Source organism: Zingiber officinale, chromosome 5A (assembly GCF_018446385.1).
Source record: "Zingiber officinale cultivar Zhangliang chromosome 5A, Zo_v1.1, whole genome shotgun sequence".
NCBI lineage: Eukaryota > Viridiplantae > Streptophyta > Magnoliopsida > Zingiberales > Zingiberaceae > Zingiber > Zingiber officinale.
The window spans coordinates 141,226,131-141,248,073 of NC_055994.1; the positions used below are offsets into that span (position 1 = coordinate 141,226,131).

Sequence of the window (21,943 nt, forward strand, 5' to 3'; positions counted from 1 at the left end):
TTTAATATTTCTCTTAATTTATAGCGCTCTATTAATTTTTCCCCCATAATAATTTTATCCAAAATGTCCATTTCTTTTTTACATTTTGAATATGAATAAATAGATATACTCTAAAAGGTCATCAGAGACTTCTCCTACTTTTAAAATGACTAAAGCATTTTAAAATAATCATTTATAGTTTTGATCAAAACTATTATATACATTAATGCGCCAAAAATCTACGTTGGCTGCCGAAGTCATCGAAGGGCATCAAAATTATCTGACAAAACTCTTGCAATGCTTAAGTTACTAAGCTATCATAGTCACCACCACCGATAATAATAAAGTAAGATTATTGCTATCGACTTTAATATTTATAAAAGATCAATATACAAAACTCTAGGGTTATTGGACTTTGGGGATCACAGGTGGTAGTTCGTAAAGAGTTCGGATCCTCTGTCCCCAAATTTTTCTGTCCCCGTGTCCCCTTGTCGATCGGACGAACCAGATTATATCTCAAGGATACCTTACACATCACGAGGATACTGTACACATCTTAAAGATGTCATGATGTCTTGAAATATAATCTGGTCCATCCGATCGGTAGGAGACACGGGAACAGAGAAATTTGGAGACAGAGGATCTGAACTGGTTCATAAAGGGGTCATCCAATTATGATCCATCCTAATGAGTAGAGTTGTAAGACGGATTGACCCATGGTGAGATAGATCAACCCGCGAAAAAATCCATCATTTGGCTGATTCCAAAAATTTCTAACCCAATTCAATTCAATCTAATTCAAGATGGTTAAAAATTTGGAAATAAATAAAAAATATAGAAATGGTTAAAAATTTTAAATTTGGATTCCAATTCACTTACTTTTAAGTTTTTTTTTAAAAAACTTCTCTTCAACCCATGGAACAACTCATGCCCGCTGCAGGACAGCCCACCTCATTCTCATCATCAAGGACAGTTTCAATCAAAAACAGATCACAATGTTTACCAATTTCTTTGATCATTTCGAGCACAAGGAACCTATCGGTAGCATGTTTCTGCACGTCCATTGGGTTCCTCAATCAAACTAGACCAGAAAGAAGAAGAACAAAGCACATAGAAATCATTAACCTGAAGCTCTTCGGTGGTTTTCTTCCTGAGGATTACTCCCAGAAGCTGGCGAGTAATTTGTAAAGGACCAAAGAAAAGGAATAAGAGAACAAAATTATCAAGTTTATAAACCAAGGATTACTCCAAAATGTCAATAGGCAAAGCCAGGAATGTCTTAATCAGTAATACAAATTGTTCATGTCCACCCATCTATGTCAAAAACAAATTGAAGATGATCAAGTTAACTTGATGGAAATGCTCATAAGATTACTTATTTAAGTAAGCTGAGCACAACATGAGTAATTACAGTTTTAACATGCTGATACTCAATCCAAGTGATAGAGCAAATAGGAGGTGCAAGCTTCATATTGATCCCCAAATTGCTTACTGGAAGATGTGAAATCAATGTTAATGGTAATTTTAGTGCACTAAAAACCTACTAACCTGAAGGAACACACCCGTTGGATACTAGTTAAGCAGGATATTGTCTGATCAAATAGGATCAAGGTTGTAATAATCATAAAGCCCAGTCTATCAACACTCAGTATGTAAAGTCTTGGGTCTTGGGAAGCCTAAGCTACATCAACTTAGATTGTATACTTGTTTGCACATTTCAGCCTAGATTGCTTGTAGATAGAAACCAAGCATATAGATGAATACAGCCACAACAGCAAAAGTGATTCTGAAGTAAATGAAGCATGTATCATCACTCAGTATGTAAAGCCACAGGATGCCCAAGTTAGATCCACCTAAACTGTATATTTATCTGCACATTACAGCCTAGATTACTTGTAGACTGAAATCGAGCATATAGGTAGGTGAATACAACCAAAAAGGAAAAGTGGTTCTGAAGTAAACAACAAAAATGTAGAACGATTTCATCTATTCTGATTCCCTACCCTTCGGCAACCACCAAGTCTATTCCTCACGATCTGTCAGAGAGTCAACTACGATAGTTCAAAATAAAGAAAAAAAAAATTAGAGACAGTCATCGAAGATTCCAAAACCCAAAGCCAAACTTGAATTCATCCTCAACAGCAGACGCAACAGTTTGGACCACATTGGCGTCCTTCAACGGCCGGTCCAACAGACAAGCCTCCTTGCGAGACCAGAGAAGCACCTCCAGCGACGATTTAGGGTTAGGATCCAATCGGAGACTGATCGAGGCGGGAAAGTTTTAGGGTTAGGATCACAAAGGCACGATTTACCTTGTGGTGGACGGCGTGGGCCAGGACGTCGGAGATTTTGGGATGGAGGAGGCGCGAGAGGTGGCGCACGAGGGCGCCGACGTTTTCCGCCTCGCGATCCGACATGGGAAGAGGAGACTCGCCGACGTCGAAGGGAGGAGGCGATTCTTCCGCTTGGAGTCGCCGACGATTACATACGCTCCAGTAGGCGCGCGTGTCCTCACTCGTGACTCGAGGAGTTTGGCCTTTAACCGAACTCGTGACTAAACTCGTAATTCATGATTAGGGCATTATTGAAATTGCGTTTCCTTATTTTGTTTACTTTACAAAACTTTCATCAAAGCACTTAGGTTTTCAAAAATACCACATTAATTTTCCTCTCAATTTGTATGGGCCAAAAATTAAAAAGGCATCTTTGATGATGTGTTATTAGGGTGATCGTGGATCGAGTTGGTTTGATTATTAGGATAAAAAATTATTCGGCCCTACTAGATCAGATAATACAATATCAGGACCTACATCCGACCCTATATCCGGCGGTTATTATGTATCAGGTATTCGACGGGTTATCAGTTATTTGGATATCCGACCCTATATCCAATGAAATATAAAATAATAAAAAATAAAATATTTTAAAATGATAATAGACATTACTCATTACACGTTGTAGTAGTTAATTGCCAATAGCTGCTACAACGTGTAACAATTTATCGACAGTAGCTACTACAACGTGTAGCAGCTTATTCGCAGTAGTTACTAGAACGTGTAGCAACTTATCGACAGTAGTTGCTACAAGTAGGGGGGATCGCGGATCGAGTTGGTTCGGTTATTGGGATAAAAAACTATCCGACCCTACTAGATCGGATAATGTAATATCATGACCCTATATCCGGTCCTATATCCTGCGGATTTTATTTTTTCGGTTCGGTTCGGGTCGGTATAAACGGATTGGTCGATTTGCGGGTTGACTGTTCACCCCTATGTGTTACTTATTGTCAATAAATATTTATTTTATTTTTTATCTAAAAAACTTTTATCCTAAGGTATAAAATAAAATTATTTTATTTATCAAAATTATTATATATAATATTATTATGCTAAAATATTTTTTTAACATAATTAAAATTATTAAATTACTCTAATACTATGACAATTTTGACAAGGTTATTATATGAAATATATTTTAAAATAAAATAAATTTTAATTATTTTTTTAAAATAAAATATTTTTTTAGTGATAACGAAAAATATATATATATTTTTTGGCTCATTCATTTCCCGCCACGAGGCTGTACTGCTATACAGAAGGACCGGAGAGAAGTCGGCGGAAAGAATGGAGGGACAGCGATGGAGAAGAGGAGTTCGTGAGGCGGGACGAAGGCTGCACCGGCGGGTGCATCAAGTGCAGGAGTACGGAGCACTGGTCGCGCGACCGTCCTTCCTCTTCTTCAAACCCTAATGAACCTAGCCCTAATCTCGTCGCCACTCAGCCTCTCGGTAAGCCTTGGCGGTCACCAAGTCCTCCATTAAGAAGGCTCTGAGAACGAGGCTCAAGCTCACCCCGCGGTTCTTGAACTCGGAGGATGGCCTTGGTTATGTGGTTCGCCATTTCCCCCGCGCCTTCAAGTATCTCGGCTGCGGCCATTAAGTAAAAAGAATATTATATTTGTTCTCTTTCTTCTTTGGTTCATTTTTTTTCTTGAAATCTTTGTTTGCTCTCCCTAGTTGAGAGCTTAGACGAATGATTGCCTTACTTCCTTTTCCTTCTTTTCTATTTATTTTTGTGCTTCAATTCAACTAATGGACAAAATCTTTGATATTTGTGACATACTTAATTCACCTTTCACCGTTGATATGCGATGTATTATTCTTCTCAAATTTAGATAATGGGGTTTGGGGAATTTTGAGTTATTTGAGATGCCTTTTTGAATGATTACGTTGCTGCTCTCTGTGGACTGGATTATAACTCAGTCAACGTAGATGTCAGCGTGCAACAATTTGAATCTGGTCAAAAAGTAAAATTTGTATGGGGATTTTTCATGAAAGAAAGGGTTCATTTTTTTTTTTTTTAATGTGTGCTTAGACACTGGTGATTAAGCTACATTCTATTTTTTCCAGGTTGCTGATCTTGGTAACTTGACTGGTCTTTAAGCACAGTGGCATTCTCAGTTAATCCCTTACTATTCCTTTGATCAATTTGTTCGCAAGGTTGAGCAAGTTGGTGCGACTGGACGAGTTAGGGTAAGTTAATTATCCTGTATAAATTTTAAGGTAATTTTTTTTAGTGTGTTGTACCTTTGTTTATCCTCTTTTGTGAAGCTGCATATATGTTCCTGATGTACCACTGTTGTTTAAAATTGATGGTTAAGATGAAGCAAAATCACTAGATTTTCCTATTTTAAGGCACGTGATGTAGGTGCTCTACAAAGCAAAGCCTACTGGAGCACCTTAAATCTTGCTAGGAAGAGAATTCAATCTGGTATGCTCTATAGGTGCTCACATAGATGTTTCATACTTTTTTCAATATAAACAAGTGATGTTGTAATGATGTGAAGATCTTTACAATTTTGAAAAACAATTAATATTTTTTACTTGCCCCCTTATTTGTTTCTCTCCTATTCCCCTCTACTACTTTAGTCTTCCATTTTTCTTCTTTATTATCTTCAACAAATGTTTATTCTGTTAATAAAGAAGCTGAGGTTGCAACTTTCTGGCATTCTTTTGTTGAAAATTTGAATTGCTTATTATTGACCCTTTAGTCATGCTAACACAAATATAAACAAACATCAAACTTGCATGCCAAAGTAAAATTTTAGACTATCCACAAGTTTCCTCTAGTAAACATGGATATGCTTGAATGGCCATCTTTCTCTTCAATTTTTTTTCTTCTTATGTCAAAGGAACAAAACATTAAATGTTAAATATGATTATTAAAATAAATGCACCTTGATTTGTTTCGGCTCTCACCTAGCACCTTTGGTAATCCAGGACTTGGCACCTTAAAGTATGAAGACCTTTTAACAATACTTGATTTCCTTAACATGCCTTGTCTACTACGTGAACATCAGATACTGCTTTGTTTGTGTTTACTTCAATAACTCGTTGTAGGAACTTCAAATACTTATCGATCTCAATGTTTCTTTACATGTTGAAAATATGGGATATTGATTATCTTCACCTTGCCCTTTTTCTTTTTGTTCTTAAATGGTTACACACATTGGCATAAGTTTATCACGATTCATCTAAGACATCAATGCTTTGCATGAACTATTCACATCTATTTTTAACTTCTTGTGATTTTAGTTTACTTTATTCACACAAATATATCTGTTTTACAAATAATGATGAGTCCGCTTGAAAAAATTAGGGTGTGTTTGGTTTGCCCCATTTTCATTTTCATTTTCTGAAAAACGCGCATTTTTCGTTTTTCAGAAAATGACTTTTCCGCGTTTTTCGTTTTCTTAGAAAAATCTCTCTCATTTTCTTAAAAATGAATGTGGAAAACACAAACCAAATGCGTTTTCCATTTTCTCAGAAAATGAAAACAGAAAATAACATAGAAAACACAAACCAAATGCCCCCTTACTTTTTTCCCCATTACTACTATGATTTCAATAGTTATTCTGTTTAAATTCCTTGAAATATTTGTGTACCTGTGAAATTTTAAGTAATGAACAGCAACTAAAAATGCTAGATAGTCTTAGGTAGTAGTATTTGAAACTTCATTAATCTAGATTGAATTTCAGGATAATTACATGACTTTCCTACGATAGAATGATGAAAGATTTGGACTAACAAATAATATTAATCCAACGTGCCTTTGATGGCTACTAAGATTAAGGATATGGAAAATGCATTCCATAGTGTTGGAAGTTCTAATATGAAGAGAAATTTGAGTGGTGTGTTGAACCCAAAAGATTGTCAACATAAGGAAACACTTTATGCTTAACAACCTTTATTAGGTAGCTAAAATAAGAATGGAAATGTTGTCATATTTCATATAGAGAAGTTAGGTATTAGAAGATATAAAAGGTTCCTCAAATTTATAAATTTTGTTTCAGAGTGTAATTTTAGATAAAAGCTATAAAATAGTGAGATGAGATAAGTTCTTGTTAACAATAATGAGTTCAAGAAGAAAAGCTGTAAATAATTTTTTTTTACTAGCTATGAAATGCACACTATCATGATTTACACTAAACATGGAAAACCATTGAACGCTAGAAATTACAAGATAAAAGCTTTTAAAAAAGTAAATAGAAATGTAGATTTTGATGGACACTTGGGGCGTATAGGGAAGACATAATTTGGATAACTTGTTATATATATTATAAGAATAAAAAAGACAGCGTACAACTAGAGGTAAAAATTGTCAGTACCCATTTATCAGATTAAGAAAGATTTTGGTAGAGAAATTTTTGTCATTGTTTCAATATTCAATTTTGAGACTGAAGGTGCATTGACTGTTTCGAAGAATCAATTTAATTTTACAAATGACAACACTAGGTTGTATTAGTATTGCTATGGTTAAAGACATGACATTACACAGCTCAATGGTAAGTGAGATTTCTTTAAGCAATACAACAAGCATTGAGTATGAAGTAGCTTTCCAATTATAATGATAGTTGAAATAGCATTAAGTAGCATGGAGCATAACAAATTGAAATATTTAATTCACTTGTTTGTCATTATAATTGGTAAGCAAATTCATCTGTAGATTTCTGAGCATTTTTTTCCTTTTATCTTAACTTGCTTAGATTTGAAAGATAGAGTTGCCACCTAATGAAGTAGCTTGCTATTCATTGCAATGAAAATTTGTATTGGTCATGAAAAAAAAATAAGGATGCATAATTGAAGGCAGGTTTCTACCTAGTTGTTCCATATACTCAACAAATTCTTTCAGGCAAATGCATATTAATATTTCTGATTTCTTTATTTTCAAGAGATGCATATCAGAATTGAAGGATAAAGTTGCCAATGGCGGGGACCCCTCAAAGCTTTATGAATCCCTATTGAAGAAGTTGCTCCAGAAATTGAACAAGGTATAACATAATTGTCATAATTGCATGAAGTTGAAGGGATATTTTAGTCACACATACTGTATTAAGCTAAAATATCTAATTTATGCTTCAATTGTTTTACCATGGACATATCTCTGTAAATTTTGGCATGTTAGTGGTTGTCCGGTGTTATGAACTAGGTTTATCTAAAATAACACTACACTTACAATAACAACAACAACAATCAAGTCTTATCCTAGTAGGTGGGGTCGACTAAAATAACACCACACTTAAGTGATAAAATATCAACTATTTCCAAAGGCTTTATGCATGCATCTTCCAGTAACCGTCTCCGAAGTAGCACTTGATCTGTCATGGTTAACCCCTCATTAGTTCAAAATTCTTTTTTATTTTTGGTTGGTTTTGTATGGTGTGAACTATTCATGTTTTTTACATCTTCCCTTCCTTTTAACGTTGAGAAGACAGCAAACATTGTTTTAAGTTTTACGACTATAGATGATCCAACTGCCGGAGAACCAGTTGCAGATGCAGTAGATCCATTATTTGACTCCATTGAAACCGATCACATACAGGAGGAAGAGATTTTCAATGAGATTTATCACAAAGCTACTGAAGTAAGTCATTATATTTTCTTGTCCTGCAGTAGTTATCTAGTCATTCATTCATGAGCATTTTTGTTCTTGTATTTATTGCAATAAAAATGTGCTGTAGCATGATTTAAGTTAACCTCTTGATCAATATCTGCATCACTGACTTTTATGTTGTAGTTCTTAACCCATCGTCAAACAGATAACAAAAAACAAATCCAGTGATTAGAAGGATGCAGGCCAGCATCCTGTGACGAGTGCATGAGTAGCTGTGAGTTGCAATATTTAGAGGCAACTTGAAATAAGTAATAATTGAGTTGTTCTAATCTTGTAATTTTAAAAGTTGAATAAATAAGTCAAATTATGATCTGGTGTGTTGCAGCACCCTACGTTTCTATTTCTATAAAAGAAGTCAAATTAGACAAGTGTTTTTGTAACTTTATCATGTCTGTTCCAAAATCAGATTCATTTTTATGTCAATTTCATCCTTGATCTAACATTTGTGTTAGGCCTATTAACTTTAGCCTGTCTGAGTCAGTTATCAGCTTCATACATACACCTAACCACTCGTACTGCTTGTGAATTATTTGTATCTAGCAGTTATATGTTTTTGATCTCAAACTCACATCATAAATCACAAATGTTAATGGTACCATTAATATTGTCCAGGTTAGGTGAATGTGCTGGAGAGTAGATTTATCTTCTGAGCAATTAGTACACATTTTGCAAGTATGAATACAGATATGTTAAATTTGTATTGGAGTATGGAGTAGGCCTTCTAGTCATATGTCAGTATAACAAGATTGATATGTATGTGTGATTAAAATACGAAGCCGGTAACACTATAAAAACTTACAGTATCTCCTGAAGAAGAATGATGTTTGTCGTTGGAAGAGCAATCACAAAATCGGAAAGCCCTTCACCGATCCACGAAACAAATCCCTCTCTTGCTTGGACATTCTCCTTTTCTCTCTGTATTTCTCTCTTGCCTTTTTTTTTTTTTTGCTTTTTTCTCTCTATGTTTCTTTTTTTTAGGATAAATGACTTGGATGCTTATATAATAGGAATCCACCAGGGGTAGTATGATAATTTGCCCTAATTAAATGTGGCCAATGTGTGTATCATGGGTAATCTCACATTTGCACGTTTTCAGTACCAATATCTCCTATTCATCCAAGTCAAGTTACCAAGAATTAGTCACAAAGATTAAATAGAATTAAGTTACAAAGACTACACAAGAATTAAGTCACAAAGACTACACAAAAATCAAGCCACAACTATACAAGAATCAAGTTACAAAGACTACACAAGAATCAAGTCACTACTATATAAGAATCAAGTCACAAAGATTATATAAGAACATCCATTTCATATATTAGGGAAAATTGTTCGTGCGACAAGTATACTGAGTGATTGATGTTAAGAATATTGTTACACCTTGCATAGTCGCTCTCTGAGCGATCAATGCTAATAAAATTATTGTACTTTACTTGGTCGCTCTTCCAAATGAATCAGGGACATCTATATCTTGCCTTTACTCTAGATTAAATCATTTACATCAGTATGAACATCTCTAATCCTTCATAACGACAATTATGTTTAGAGTATGTTCCATATCTCCAATTAATACAATTATTCATAATTACATTTTATGCACTTAACAAAAAAATGTAATTGGTCGATTCGTGAATAAATGTCAAAGATATAAATTTATCTAAATCTTCCTTTTTAGTTATAATCTATTCATTCTAATCAGTCGTTTTCTTAGTTATGTTCCATTCGAATCATTCATAGTCATAGGATGTTTGCTAAAGTAGTAGACATTGATTAGAACTTCAAGTAACAGCTAAATAGTTACTTAGTGTAAAATTGAGATTAATTTATAATCTCAAAGGTCTTACGATATTATAAAGACTTCATATATTCTTGAAATGTCTCTTTAGTCAATGACTTAATAAAAAGATCTGCAAGCATAACATATGTAGGAATATACTCAAGAATTATCTTTTTTTGTCAATAATATCTCTTATAAAATTATACTTAATTTCTATATGCTCGTCTTTGATGTGATATTTGGGATCTTTGGAAAAGACTATAGTAGCTTGATTATCATAGTATACTATAATAGGACTCCCATTGTCCTCAGCAACCCTTAGATGCTTTAGGAATTTTTTCAACAAGACAGCTTTTTGCATAGTCACTACACAAGCCATATACTTAGCTTTTAGTGTGGACAAGGCTACACAAGTCTGCTTCTTGCTGTTCCATGAGATGATGTCGCCATTCAGTAAGAAGATATAACTAGATGTGGATTTTCTATCATCAATGTCTCTTGCTCAATCTGCATCTGTGTAACCCTTCAGGTTCATCTAAGATTCTTTTGAAAACAGAGACAATAATATGTTGTCCTTTTGAAATATCTGAATATTCTTTTCACCGCTTTCCAATATCTCAATCCTGGGTTGGATTGGAGATGGGTAGTTAAGCCAACAACATAACTTATATTAAGATGAGTACACAACATAGTGCACATTAAACTACTAATGACATTGGCATATAATTTTTTTTTTCATTTCGGCTATTTCTTCAGGAGTTTTAGGATACATACTTTTTACTCAGAACAGTACTTCTCACTATAGTATTTGTTTATGTTGTTGTTGGTCCCAGTGTGATCGGTAAGAGGGGGGTGAATTGTCCTATACTGAAATTTAACATTTTCTTTTGCTATCGTTCTTAGCAAAGTCACACTGTTAGTTTAAATAAAATAAATAAGATAAAAAAAGTAAGAGACAAATAAAATTTTACTTAGTTACAATCAGGGAGATTGTTAATCCAAGGTAGATAAAGCTCACTAAGATTCTCCTTTCATCGTCGGCAGAGTAATTTCTTACAGTCGTTGAAAGCACAAAAATAATTAACAGAATTTGTAGATGAATACAAGTGTATTGTCCAGAATGAAGATGACTAGGGCTCTATTTATAGCTCACTGGTCGAAACTAGTTGTTTGCTGACGTGGCAACTCTGGGCGCCTGGACCCTCTCCGGGCGCCTCTAGTGAGACAAACTTTATCTCCACGCAATGGCTTCGAGATTGAATTTTTCATGTCCAAGCGTCTGGACCATGTTCGGGTTCTCGGACGGTTGCTGACATAGACCTGAAGGTGATCAACATCAACGACATTGCAACTAGACGCCTTGGTGGTTTGGGCGCCTGGACCATCTAGTTCGGGCACTCGGATTAGTCAGCCTCGGGCTGACTGCCCGGCACCTTCTATAGTCGTTGGTTTCTTTTTCGGCCGCTTGGGTGATTCTCTGGCCTTCCAGAGTTGAGTTTATCTGAACCCAACTCCAGCTTTCTTCTCGAGCAGTCTTTTGCTTCGGCTTCTCATCCCTAGGAAATATTGTGTGCTTCCTTCTTGCTCCACCGGTGTACTCTTCTGTAGTTTCTCGTTCTTGGGATGCACCGAGCCGCTCGACTCGATTCCCGTGTCATCCTTCTCATCTGTTGTGTCTTCCGCTCGACTTTTTGTGTTCCGAAGTTTCTGCGCACTTAGACACAAGGATCAAAACACCATATGACCTAACTTAACCCGGTTGATTACATCAAAATTTATCCGGGGTACTTACAGTTGCAATATGACATATTGAAATGTTGTAGTATCTTAGTGATATAGGTCACTTGAGACACTCAAAAATCTTTTTGATCGATAATAATCTTTACTCTTAAGATATACTATGCTTCTCCCTTATCTATTATGTCAAATTGTGATGAAACTCATGATTTTACTTTTATCACAAACTTTATGTCATTTCTATCTATTAGCATATCATCAACCTATAATGATAATATGCTCAACTTTTCTTTCTTATTTCTTAAGTAAACACAATGATCTTCATTGATTATTTAGAAAACATAAGATAAAATGATTTCATTAAATCTTATGTTTCATTGTCTTGACGCTTGCTTTAACCTATATATAGACTTTTTAAGTATACATATTTTATTCTCTTGGCTTGTAACAATATAACATTTTGCCTGCGCTATATAAATTTTCTCGTCAAGATTACTATTAAAGAAAGTCATTTTTACATCTATCTTATGTAATTCTTGGTTATAATGTGCTATTTAGGGATGACAATGGGGCGGGGCGGGGGCGGGTTTGTCATTCTCATCCCCACCCCATTCTCATTTTTTCGAGTTCGAGGATTCCCCGAACCCGAACCCACGAGGATCAAATCCCCATCCCCGCCCCCATCCCCGTCCCATTCCCAATTTTAATTTATATTATTATTATTATTTAATAATTATTATTAATGATAATATTAATATTAATATCAATATTAATAATATTATTAATAATAATATTTTCAAAAATTTTAATATTAATATTAACACTATTATTAATATTTTTTTAAAAAAAAATCATATTATTATTTATTAATATTAATAATAATAATAATATTCGGGGCGGGTTGGGGATGGGGATAGTATTCCCATACCCGCCCCGAACCCGCCCCATCCCCGAAAAATCGGGGATCCCCATCCCCATTTCAGGTTTAACCCGCGGGGCCCCAAACCCGCGGGGAAAATTGCCATCCCTAGTGCTATTATAGTTAAGATGGCACGTATTAACATAAATTTTATAATAGAATAAAATGTCTTTTCAGAATTAATACCCTCTATTTGAGTATATCCTTTTGCAATCAGTCAAGCTTTATATCGATTAATTGATCCATCTATTTTCCTCTTTATTTTGAGAATTTATTTATTCCCAATAGCCATTTGACTCGGAGGAAGATCGATAAAATTCTAAACTTGATTTTTTCTCATAGACTTTATTTCTTCATCCATTGTAATTTTTCATTTTTCTCTAACTGAGCATCTCATTGCTTCCTCAATTGTTCAAGTTTCCTCATCATAATTGGGAGAATTATTAATGTCTCATTCTCAATATCAAACATTCTGCGAGGAATAATCTTACAACTACTTCTACGTAGGTTGAATTGTTGAGAAATCATCTCATTAATTGATAATTACTCCCAATGGGTTGACTAGATTTAGGCATCTCTTGTGATACCTAATTTGTTGATAAAGGAACATTATCCTTTTTTTCTATTGCAAATAAAGGAATTGTCTTATCAATTTTACCTCTTGTTAGGAACTTAGTTTCGAGAAAAGTAGGATCTCTTGACTATATTTTAGAGATAGTTTCATCTTGTTACTCATCGATAAATTTATAACTCTTAGAAGTATCAGAATACCTTATAAAGATACACTTCTTTCCCTAGGTCCTAATTTTCTATATTTGTGAGTTTTATTATGAATATAAGCAACTAACCCCCAATGTCTCAGATTATTCAAATATGATTTTCTGCATGTCTAACATTCATATGGAGTGATAGAATAGGTTTAGAAGACATTCGGTTAAGTATATAGGTTGCAATTGAAGGATCGAAAAAGAGCGATAGAGAGAGGGGGGAGGGAGAATATCGCTCCTTTAAAACTCTTTCTTTTCGTATTGATTCATAAAACGATTATCAAAGTAGAAGTAGAAAAACAATACAGAATACTCAGGTGGTTACTTGGTTCAGAGTCTATGTCGACTCTTATTCCAAGATCCGCGATTTTTGATCGCACTGTTGGGTAAATCACTATAATGAAAAAGCAATTCGTATAATGAAATATGTAAGATAGTAACAACGTACTATCTTACTTGAAACTAAATACAAAGCAAGCTAAATAAATATATACTGAATCAATAAGAAGCGATGAGGATTGTCGTCACTTTATTGGAGTAGTAGCTTGCTTCAAGATGCGTTGTAGAGTAGTAGTACGAATAGAGACTTTGCACAGAGATGAACAAAAAATTTCGTTGCTGCCTCGGACCTCGAGCTTCCCTTATAAGCATGGTTTGGTCGACTGATAAACTCATCGGTTGACTGATCCATTCGGTCGATTGAACCTTGTGCTTTCTTTCTTTGTTGAGATCCGATCCTTGCGTATTTATGAGCTTTAATGGTTTAGTTGATTGATCACCTTGTTTGGTTGATCGAACAGTGAACTTTCCCTATTCAACGAGATTCATACTTAATTTATCATTAATGAGGTGGTCGTTCGGTAGATCGATTCTCAGGTTTGGTCGACCGATCAGCTTGACTTCCTTCTTTGCTTCGGCTTGATCTAATCTATGCTCAGTTCCATATCATTAAGGTTCGATCGACCAATCAGGCTTTGATCGGACTCTGGGTTGTTCTGCTCTAGTTTGATCTCTGGTTTGAGTCGATCTGGTTCAATCGACCGATCTCTTGGTTTGGTCGACCGATCATGTCATTTCTTGCAAAACAGAGTTAAACAAAATATGTTCCTACAAAACAAAGGTTAGCACAATATAATGCATGAGTAGTAAGATGCATGAATAATATTTAACAGTAGAACTATCTTGATCTCAATTTGGAAACTTTCTCGGTATTTTCAGTTGGATCAGCGACCTAGGATTTGTTCCCTTCTGGAACACGACCTTACCGTCGCTCCTCTCCAGTTGCATTCTTCAATTTACCTGCCAAACATTTTGTCCTCCAGACCTGTTTGAACTTTCTTTACTCAGTGTCTGATCGTCTAATCCACTAAGACTTTTCCTGTAATACTACATTAGCTAGCTGCAATAATAGTAATATAGAATACTATGGTAAAACTAAACTTAGATTTACCAAATTTCCTGGTCTGGTCGATCACGCGATCAACCTTGCTTGAAGTTCACTACTCTAAGGCTTCTCGTTACCTAGAGTTATCTCCCTTTAGGGTTTCTCCACCTGATTTCACTCACCAGGACCTAATGTTACCACCCCCTAGAGTTTTCTCCACTTGCTTCACTCATCAAGACTTAGCATTGGATCAACCCACCAGGAATTTGATATCGGGCCCTCTAGACCTATCAAATCTTTCTACTTAGCTTCCACGATCTATCAAGATTTTCCTTGCCTAACCGCAACTCTTGGTTGATTTCTCACCCTTGCCTAGCCGTGATTAGGACTTCCTTTTATTAAGCTCCATTAAACATATTTGTCAGACATTAAAATCTTGGAGGTCGATTGCACCACTAGCAGCTAATAACGCATCTCTCTAATAGGAAATTGACAAATTAATTTAAGCCATCATATATCTAACCATATCAACAAAAGTTTGATTTCTTTTTTCAGCAATCCTATTTTGCTGTGGAGTTCCAGGGATAGTTGATTGTCTAATAATCTCTTTCTTATTATAAATTGTCTTGAACTGATCAAACAAATATTCATCCCATGGTTAATGTGTAAAGTTTTAACCTTACGTTCTAATTGATTTTTAATTTCGTTTAGATAATGTTTGAAACAATCTAATGTTTCAAATTTATAAGAAATCAAATACACATAATCATAACGTGTGAAATCATCAATAAATATAATGAAATAGGAACCTCCTTTCTAGCCTTCATATTCATCGGACTATAAATATCCGAATGAATTAATTGCAATGGTGATTCAACTCTAATAGTCTTATCAAATGGTTTCCTAGTTGCTTTTCCAGCAAAACAATGCTCATATATAGACAAGTCAATCTTAGTATGAGCGCCTAATAGACCATCTTTAGCTAATCTATTTATTCGTTTTTGTCTAATATGTTCTAGTCTAGCATGACAAACTTTATCATTAATATTAGTATAACTAGTAAGAGCAATGTTTGAAAAATAATTATTAATACCATAATTAATATCTGGTTCAACATTAAGAACCATGAAACTATTTGTTACATAACCACACCCAATTAACACAGAGTTAATTTGAAGTTCAACACATTAATTAAAAAAAATTATACAATAACTCAAATTAGGAAAACTAGTAATGGAAACCAGATTCGCTCGAATCTTAGGAGCATAAAGGGCATCATATAGAAACAAGATAAGTTTACCACATAAGTTGAGTTTGTAAGTGTCAACTCCTTTGACTTCAATTCTTGCGTTGTTTTCCACATATATTCATTTGTTACCAGCTGACATCCGACATTATTCCACGTATATAGCTCGATCATGAGCTACATGATTCATTGCTCCTGAATCTATAATTCACAAAGGATAAAAATCAACTAACAATACTGAACTAGCAACATAATGCTCATGAAAAGAAGTTAAACATGAATCTACTTATTTTGGCTCAGTACAATTTCGAGCAAAGTGGTCCTTCTTACCACAGTTATAGCAAGTCAGTTTGCTTTTAGGTTTCTTTTCTTACTGTTTTCCCTTTCGTCTTGATTATACCTTGTCCAAGAACACTATCAATTTCTTTTCCCTTTTCCTTTTTCTTATGGAATCAATTCCTTTTATTCTTGGATCCAGATGCTCGAATAAAACCTTTAGCTATAAAAACTTGTTCAGAATCCTTGCAGATTCTGTTCTCTCCGTCTTAAGTTTAACATGGCGTGAGATATCAATGAAAGTCTTGATACTCTCACTGTATGTAAGATTCTGTTTCATCATTTTCCAAAAATCAGGAAGGGAACGAATTACTGCTTAAACCTGTTGTTTAGCAGTGAACTCATGATCAACAATTTTAGCTCTTGAATCATATTAGCTATTTCCCTCAAATGTTTGGTCATGGTAACATTTAAGCACTTTTTGTAGTTATCAAACTATATTGTCAGCTGACGAAGTTTGCTTAAACAAACTCCATTGTACTTTATCTAAGGGCTACTTAGATAAGATGAGTTAATGGAAATGACTTATACTCATAGTTGAGATCATTTATCATTGAACTAATCAATATACTCATAGTTGAGGCATCAAGATCACGTTTATATTGTGTCGTACAACCATCTGCAGGTTCTTCTATAAACTGATGAACATTCTCTAGAATTTCTTGTTCCTCAAGAATATATTATATCTTGAGGCGTCAGATTTTGTAGTTATCTTTATTAAGTTTTCTCCCTTATTGAATTCAACTATGATGTTTAGTTCCCAGACTTTATATTGTGTCGTAGAACCATCTGCAGGTTCTTCTATAAACTGATGAACATTCTCTAGAACTTCTTGTTCCTCAAGAATATATTATATTTTGAGGCGTCAGATTTTGTAGTTATCTTTATTAAGTTTTCTCCCTTATTGAATTCAACTATGATGTTTAGTTCCCATGATTTAACATAAATAAACACATTATTTAATAATTCAGTGTAATTCATATGCATGCAATTTAAGATTGACTCAATGTTAATCTGAGTTGGTTTACAAAATTAAGTGATAATTACATTTTTACTCATCATTCGTATGATTCAATCAAATAAATAATGATTAATTCTATTACATACATCCCAACAAATAAACTAATTATGAAATAAATTAATTATTAAAATAAATATGAATTAATCATGAAATGAACTAATCATTAAGTTAAATATGAACTGATTATTAAATTAAATTTGTTAACACATAACATAACTTTTCATAAAATAATTATGTTTATTGTGATATATAATGATAGAAATTATTACATGACTTATAAATTAAATGACATATTAGGCAATCTGATCTATTTTTGATCAAATTTGGCCCATTTGATCAAGTCTAGAAAGATTCAGTCTAATAAATCAAATTGGTCCATAATGGGTCCTGATTTGGATTTAATTGATTTAGTTAAACTAACTAATAGTTTGAACTAGATCGGGGTCTGATTGAACTAAATTTAGTCTTGTTAAATCAACTTAGTTGGTCTGATTTAGGGGGGTGTATTCAATTAAGAGACTGAATAGCTTTTATTGATTTTTTTTTAATAATAGATTTTTGTGGAGTTAATAGATTTTTATTAACTCTTATAAAATCTCTCATAGTTATGAAAAGAATTTCATGGAGTTCTATAGACTTTTTTTTGTAAGATTTTTACATACATTTGTAAATTTTTTCATAGAAACTTGTGGATTTACGGGAAAGAAAAATTCTATAAGTTTCATGAACATTGCTTTACATTCGATTTGCTATTATATCTCTCTATGTATTGACATTTATTCATTGTTGTTCTCATAGACGGATGTATTCAAGGGCTATACTGGGCTATAGCCCAGCCCTATCAGCCCAAAAAAATAAAAATAAGTGAAATGTTTAATTTTCAATTTTGCCGTTTTCTCTCGACAGACACCTCTTGATTTCCAACACTGCGCCGTTTGACGATACAGCAAACTTGAAGGCGGTGCTCGGCATCCAACCGTGGAGACGTGGAGTGACTCCACTAAATCGGCACGACGACACCGTTGCACCAGGCCTGGCAGCATATGTGTATCTCTGATCTCTCCGACTTCGAGGACGAAAGTTGGACAATTGGACAGGTAACCCTAACCCTAAATCCCTAATATTTTCTTTTCTCTTTCCTGCGATAACTTATTTGCAATTGCCTCCCGACTTCTGTTGTCGTGGCCGCCATTGAGCAGCTAACATTGTGGCTTCATTGCCAATTGCCAAAGCATTGCTTATTTGCTTTGCACGTTGCGTCACTGCCGCCTTAGTTTTTCTAAAGCGGTGATTTTGTCACTACTTGAGTTGTTAACTTGCTTGACTTACTTTGGTAAATGGTAATCAATAGACAATAGAGTAAATATACTTTGGTAATTTAGTAAAGTAATGATTTTACTGATTAGTACCGTGTACCCTTAATTTGACTTTAACTTTTTAAGATTTTATTTTTAGAATAAGATTAATAATTTATATTTTATCTTAAACTAGTTCCTCACATAATTCTTTGAGTCATTAATTGTTTATTTATTTGATTATTTATTTAGGGGATATAATTAAACTATCTCAAATGGAACATCAATCTGCTACAAAGAAAGGAAAGACATTAATATCCTCTTTCTTTAAAAAGAGAGATCGTGAAACTAGTGAAAGCACTTCAATTCCTACTACAATGGAACATCAATTTAGTGAGAATCTTCTCATTCCTAGTGTTCAAATCCCTTCTATTTCTTCTCCTAATGAAGATTATCAGTCATCCTCTACTTGTATTGTACGAGATCCGGGGGAAAGAAAACAAATATGTGAATATCATGTTAATGTACGAGATGAGATAAGACGTTCATATCTAAAGATGGGGCCTTATCAACCAGATATGTTGGAGTATCCGGCTACAAAATTTGGAAGTCAAAATCGTCGATTTCAGAAAAAATGGTTCCAGAAATTTCATTGGTTGGAATATTCGCCTTTAACAAATAAGACATATTGTTTTTATTGTTTTCTTTTTCTGAATGATATTAATTCATCTAATATCTCAGCACTGGTCAATGAAGGATTTGACAATTGGAAAAGAGTAAATCAAGGAAAAACATGTGCATTTCTTGCTCATATTGGTTCTGTGGCTTCTTCGCCTCATACTATGTGTGAGAGAATGGCTGAAAATTTGATGAGACCCTCTCAACATATCGATAATGTGATTCATGTTCAAGCTAAAGAGGAAAAGGAGAAAAATCGTTTGCGTTTGAGGACCTCAATTGTCACAGTTCGCTGGCTAGCACTTCAAGGTTGTGCCTTTAGAGGCAACGATGAATCTCTATCTTCATCTAATCGTGGAAATTTTCTTGAATTGGTGAAGGCTTTTGCAAAAATGAGTACAGAAATTAATGAAGTTGTACTAGAAAATGCTCCAAAAAATGCTCAATATATTGCTCCAGATATTCAGAAAGAGATTTTACATATTATGACCAATAGAATACGACAGATGATTCGTAAAGAAGTTGGAGATAAAATCTTTTGTATTCTTGTTGATGAAGCATAAGATATATCTAAACGGGAGCAAATGGCCATTATCTTGAGGTTTGTGAATAATCATGGGATTTTGACAGAAAGATTTTTTGCCATCAAAAGTGTTAGTGACACTACCTCATTGAATCTGAAAAATGAAATATCAGATGTTCTTATACATTATGACTTACAAGTTAAGAAAATTAGAGGTCAAGGATATGATGGTGCTAGCAATATGCGTGGGGCATGGAATGGACTTCAGGCATTATTTCTCAGAGATTGTCCTTATGCATATTATATCCACTGCTTTGCTCATCGACTACAACTAACATTGGTTTCTGCAGCCAAAGATGTCAGCGTTATTTGGGAATTCTTTTCTCATTTGGATAATATTGTCAATATTGTCACTTCTTCTACTAAGCGTATTGCTGAGTTACGTACTGCACAAAGAAATGAAATTGAACATATGTTGGCAATTGGAGAACGTGATTCCGGAAGTGGGGCCAATCAGATTGGTAATTTGCAACGGGCAGGAGCTACTCGTTGGAGTTCTCACTATGACTCAGTAAAAAGCTTAATAGGTATGTACGTTGCAACTTGCAAAGTTTTTGAAGTTCTTAGTGACTATTCTCCAAATGCAAGAGCTAAGGCTGAAGTTCGGGGAATTTACAGAAACATGGCAAGCTTTGAATTTGTGTTCATTTTGCACTTAATGCATAAAATTATGAGAACAACAGATAATCTTTGTCAAATTCTTCAAAGAAAATCTCAAGATATTTTGACTGCTATTACATTTGTCTCTACTGCCAAAACTATCCTTCAAGAACTTAGAGAATGCGGTTGGGAAGAATTTCTTCATGAAGTGAAAGTTTTTTGTTCGAGAAATGAAATTGATGTGCCTGACCTTGATTGCCAATATAAGATCGGTCGTTCTCGTCAGCAAACTACAGTTGAGCATCATTACCACTTTGATGTTTTTAATGTAGCAATAGATTCCATCTTGATGGAGTTAAATACTCGGTTCAATGAGTCATCGATGGAACTACTTTCTCTTAGTACAACTTTAGATCCTAAAAATTCATTTGACTCATTCAACAGTGATGATATTTGCAAACTTGCAAAGAAGTTTTATCCTGAAGATTTCACAAGTCAAGACATCGTTGCTTTGGAGTATGAATTGGTACATTATAAACTTGATGTAGTGCAAAATTTGAAGGTTTCAACACTTGTTGAGTTGTGTCAGCAATTGACTGAGAGTGGACGGTCAAAGGTTTACATTATGTTGACTAGATTGATTCATCTGATTTTGACGTTACCTGTTTCTACCGCCACTACTGAGCGAGCATTTTCAGCAATGAAGCATGTGAAGACGGCATTTCACAATAAAATGGAGGATGATTTTCTTGAAGATTGTTTAACACTCTATATTGAACGAGATTTAGCTAAAGATATAGATGTAGATTCTATTATAGATGAATTTTATGTTTCAAAATCTCGTAGGGCACAATTTTGAACAGTATAATGTAATGACTTTTTTTTGGTTATATATCTATAATTTATTCTCTTTTTTAATAATAATATATAATTTGTTATATTAAATTCAAGCCCAGCCCAACTCTAATTCCTGGATCCGTCTCTGGTTGTTCTTGAGATAAAATGTGTCACTCAGTACTTTTCGAAGGCGAACTTGATAGGTAAGAAGTGTAGCTTTGCAGCAACATACAAGTGACATGAAAATATAGATGAATGTTAAAGCATCATAATTTTCAACCCAAGTAAACTCTGCCTTAACGTCTCAAACCGGACTCAGTTCCTCTTTATGTTACTAGTAATTTCATGTGATTGTAGCTTAAAATATTTCATAATTTGAAATCAAAGCAAAACGCATTTGTTGGGCATAGCGCAAGACATTGTTGTTGGAACAGTCATGGGGGTTTTTATTTTCAAGTAAAAAGGACACAAGATTTTGTATGTATTAAGCATGATTACAGCAACACAGCTCCAACAAATAATATGACTTTGTTTCTTACCAACTAATTCACTCTTGTCTTATGGTCTATGATTAGAAAAAAAAGAAGAAGACGATCTGGTCATGAAATGTTGTTGTAAATCTTGTTGCTCGCTCCTAATGTGCATCTCTGAATCTTTGCTTACAGTTTGTTTATATATAAATAGGATTATGATGTTCATTTATTGGCTCTGCAAACCTCAGTGCCACCACCTCTCTCACGTTCGTCAGCATCGCCCGCCTCACCCTATCCATTGCCACGTCCTCCATGAACTGTTCGTCGAACCTTGCCCCTCGCTCCGCCCTCAGCGCCGA

General features: G+C 34.5%; 2 protein-coding genes and 2 long non-coding RNA genes across 5 annotated transcripts; 3 read left to right on the forward strand and 1 right to left on the reverse strand.

The window, feature by feature from the left end:
- Positions 1 to 1,801: 1,801 nt before the first annotated feature.
- LOC121983323 lies at positions 1,802 to 2,544 on the reverse strand. Its single transcript, XR_006112454.1, has 2 exons — positions 2,292 to 2,544; positions 1,802 to 2,203 (listed from the first exon to the last, which is right to left on the reverse strand). It is a non-coding gene; the product is annotated as an uncharacterized LOC121983323 (long non-coding RNA).
- A 1,011-nt stretch (positions 2,545 to 3,555) lies between these two features.
- On the forward strand, positions 3,556 to 8,277 carry LOC121983324. 2 transcript variants are annotated; one of them, XR_006112455.1, is made up of 4 exons: positions 3,556 to 3,917; positions 4,388 to 4,510; positions 7,210 to 7,308; positions 7,783 to 8,277. It is a non-coding gene; the product is annotated as an uncharacterized LOC121983324 (long non-coding RNA). The 2 variants fall into 2 exon arrangements; XR_006112456.1 differs by having other exon boundaries at positions 3,556 to 3,766.
- A 10,411-nt stretch (positions 8,278 to 18,688) lies between these two features.
- Positions 18,689 to 19,654, forward strand: LOC121980094 (zinc finger MYM-type protein 1-like). The gene has a single exon (XM_042532061.1). The coding sequence runs from the start codon at positions 18,689 to 18,691 to the stop codon at positions 19,652 to 19,654; it is 966 nt and encodes a 321-aa protein (XP_042387995.1).
- A 21-nt stretch (positions 19,655 to 19,675) lies between these two features.
- Positions 19,676 to 21,133, forward strand: LOC121980095 (zinc finger MYM-type protein 1-like). The gene has a single exon (XM_042532062.1). The coding sequence runs from the start codon at positions 19,676 to 19,678 to the stop codon at positions 21,131 to 21,133; it is 1,458 nt and encodes a 485-aa protein (XP_042387996.1).
- Positions 21,134 to 21,943: the final 810 nt, after the last annotated feature.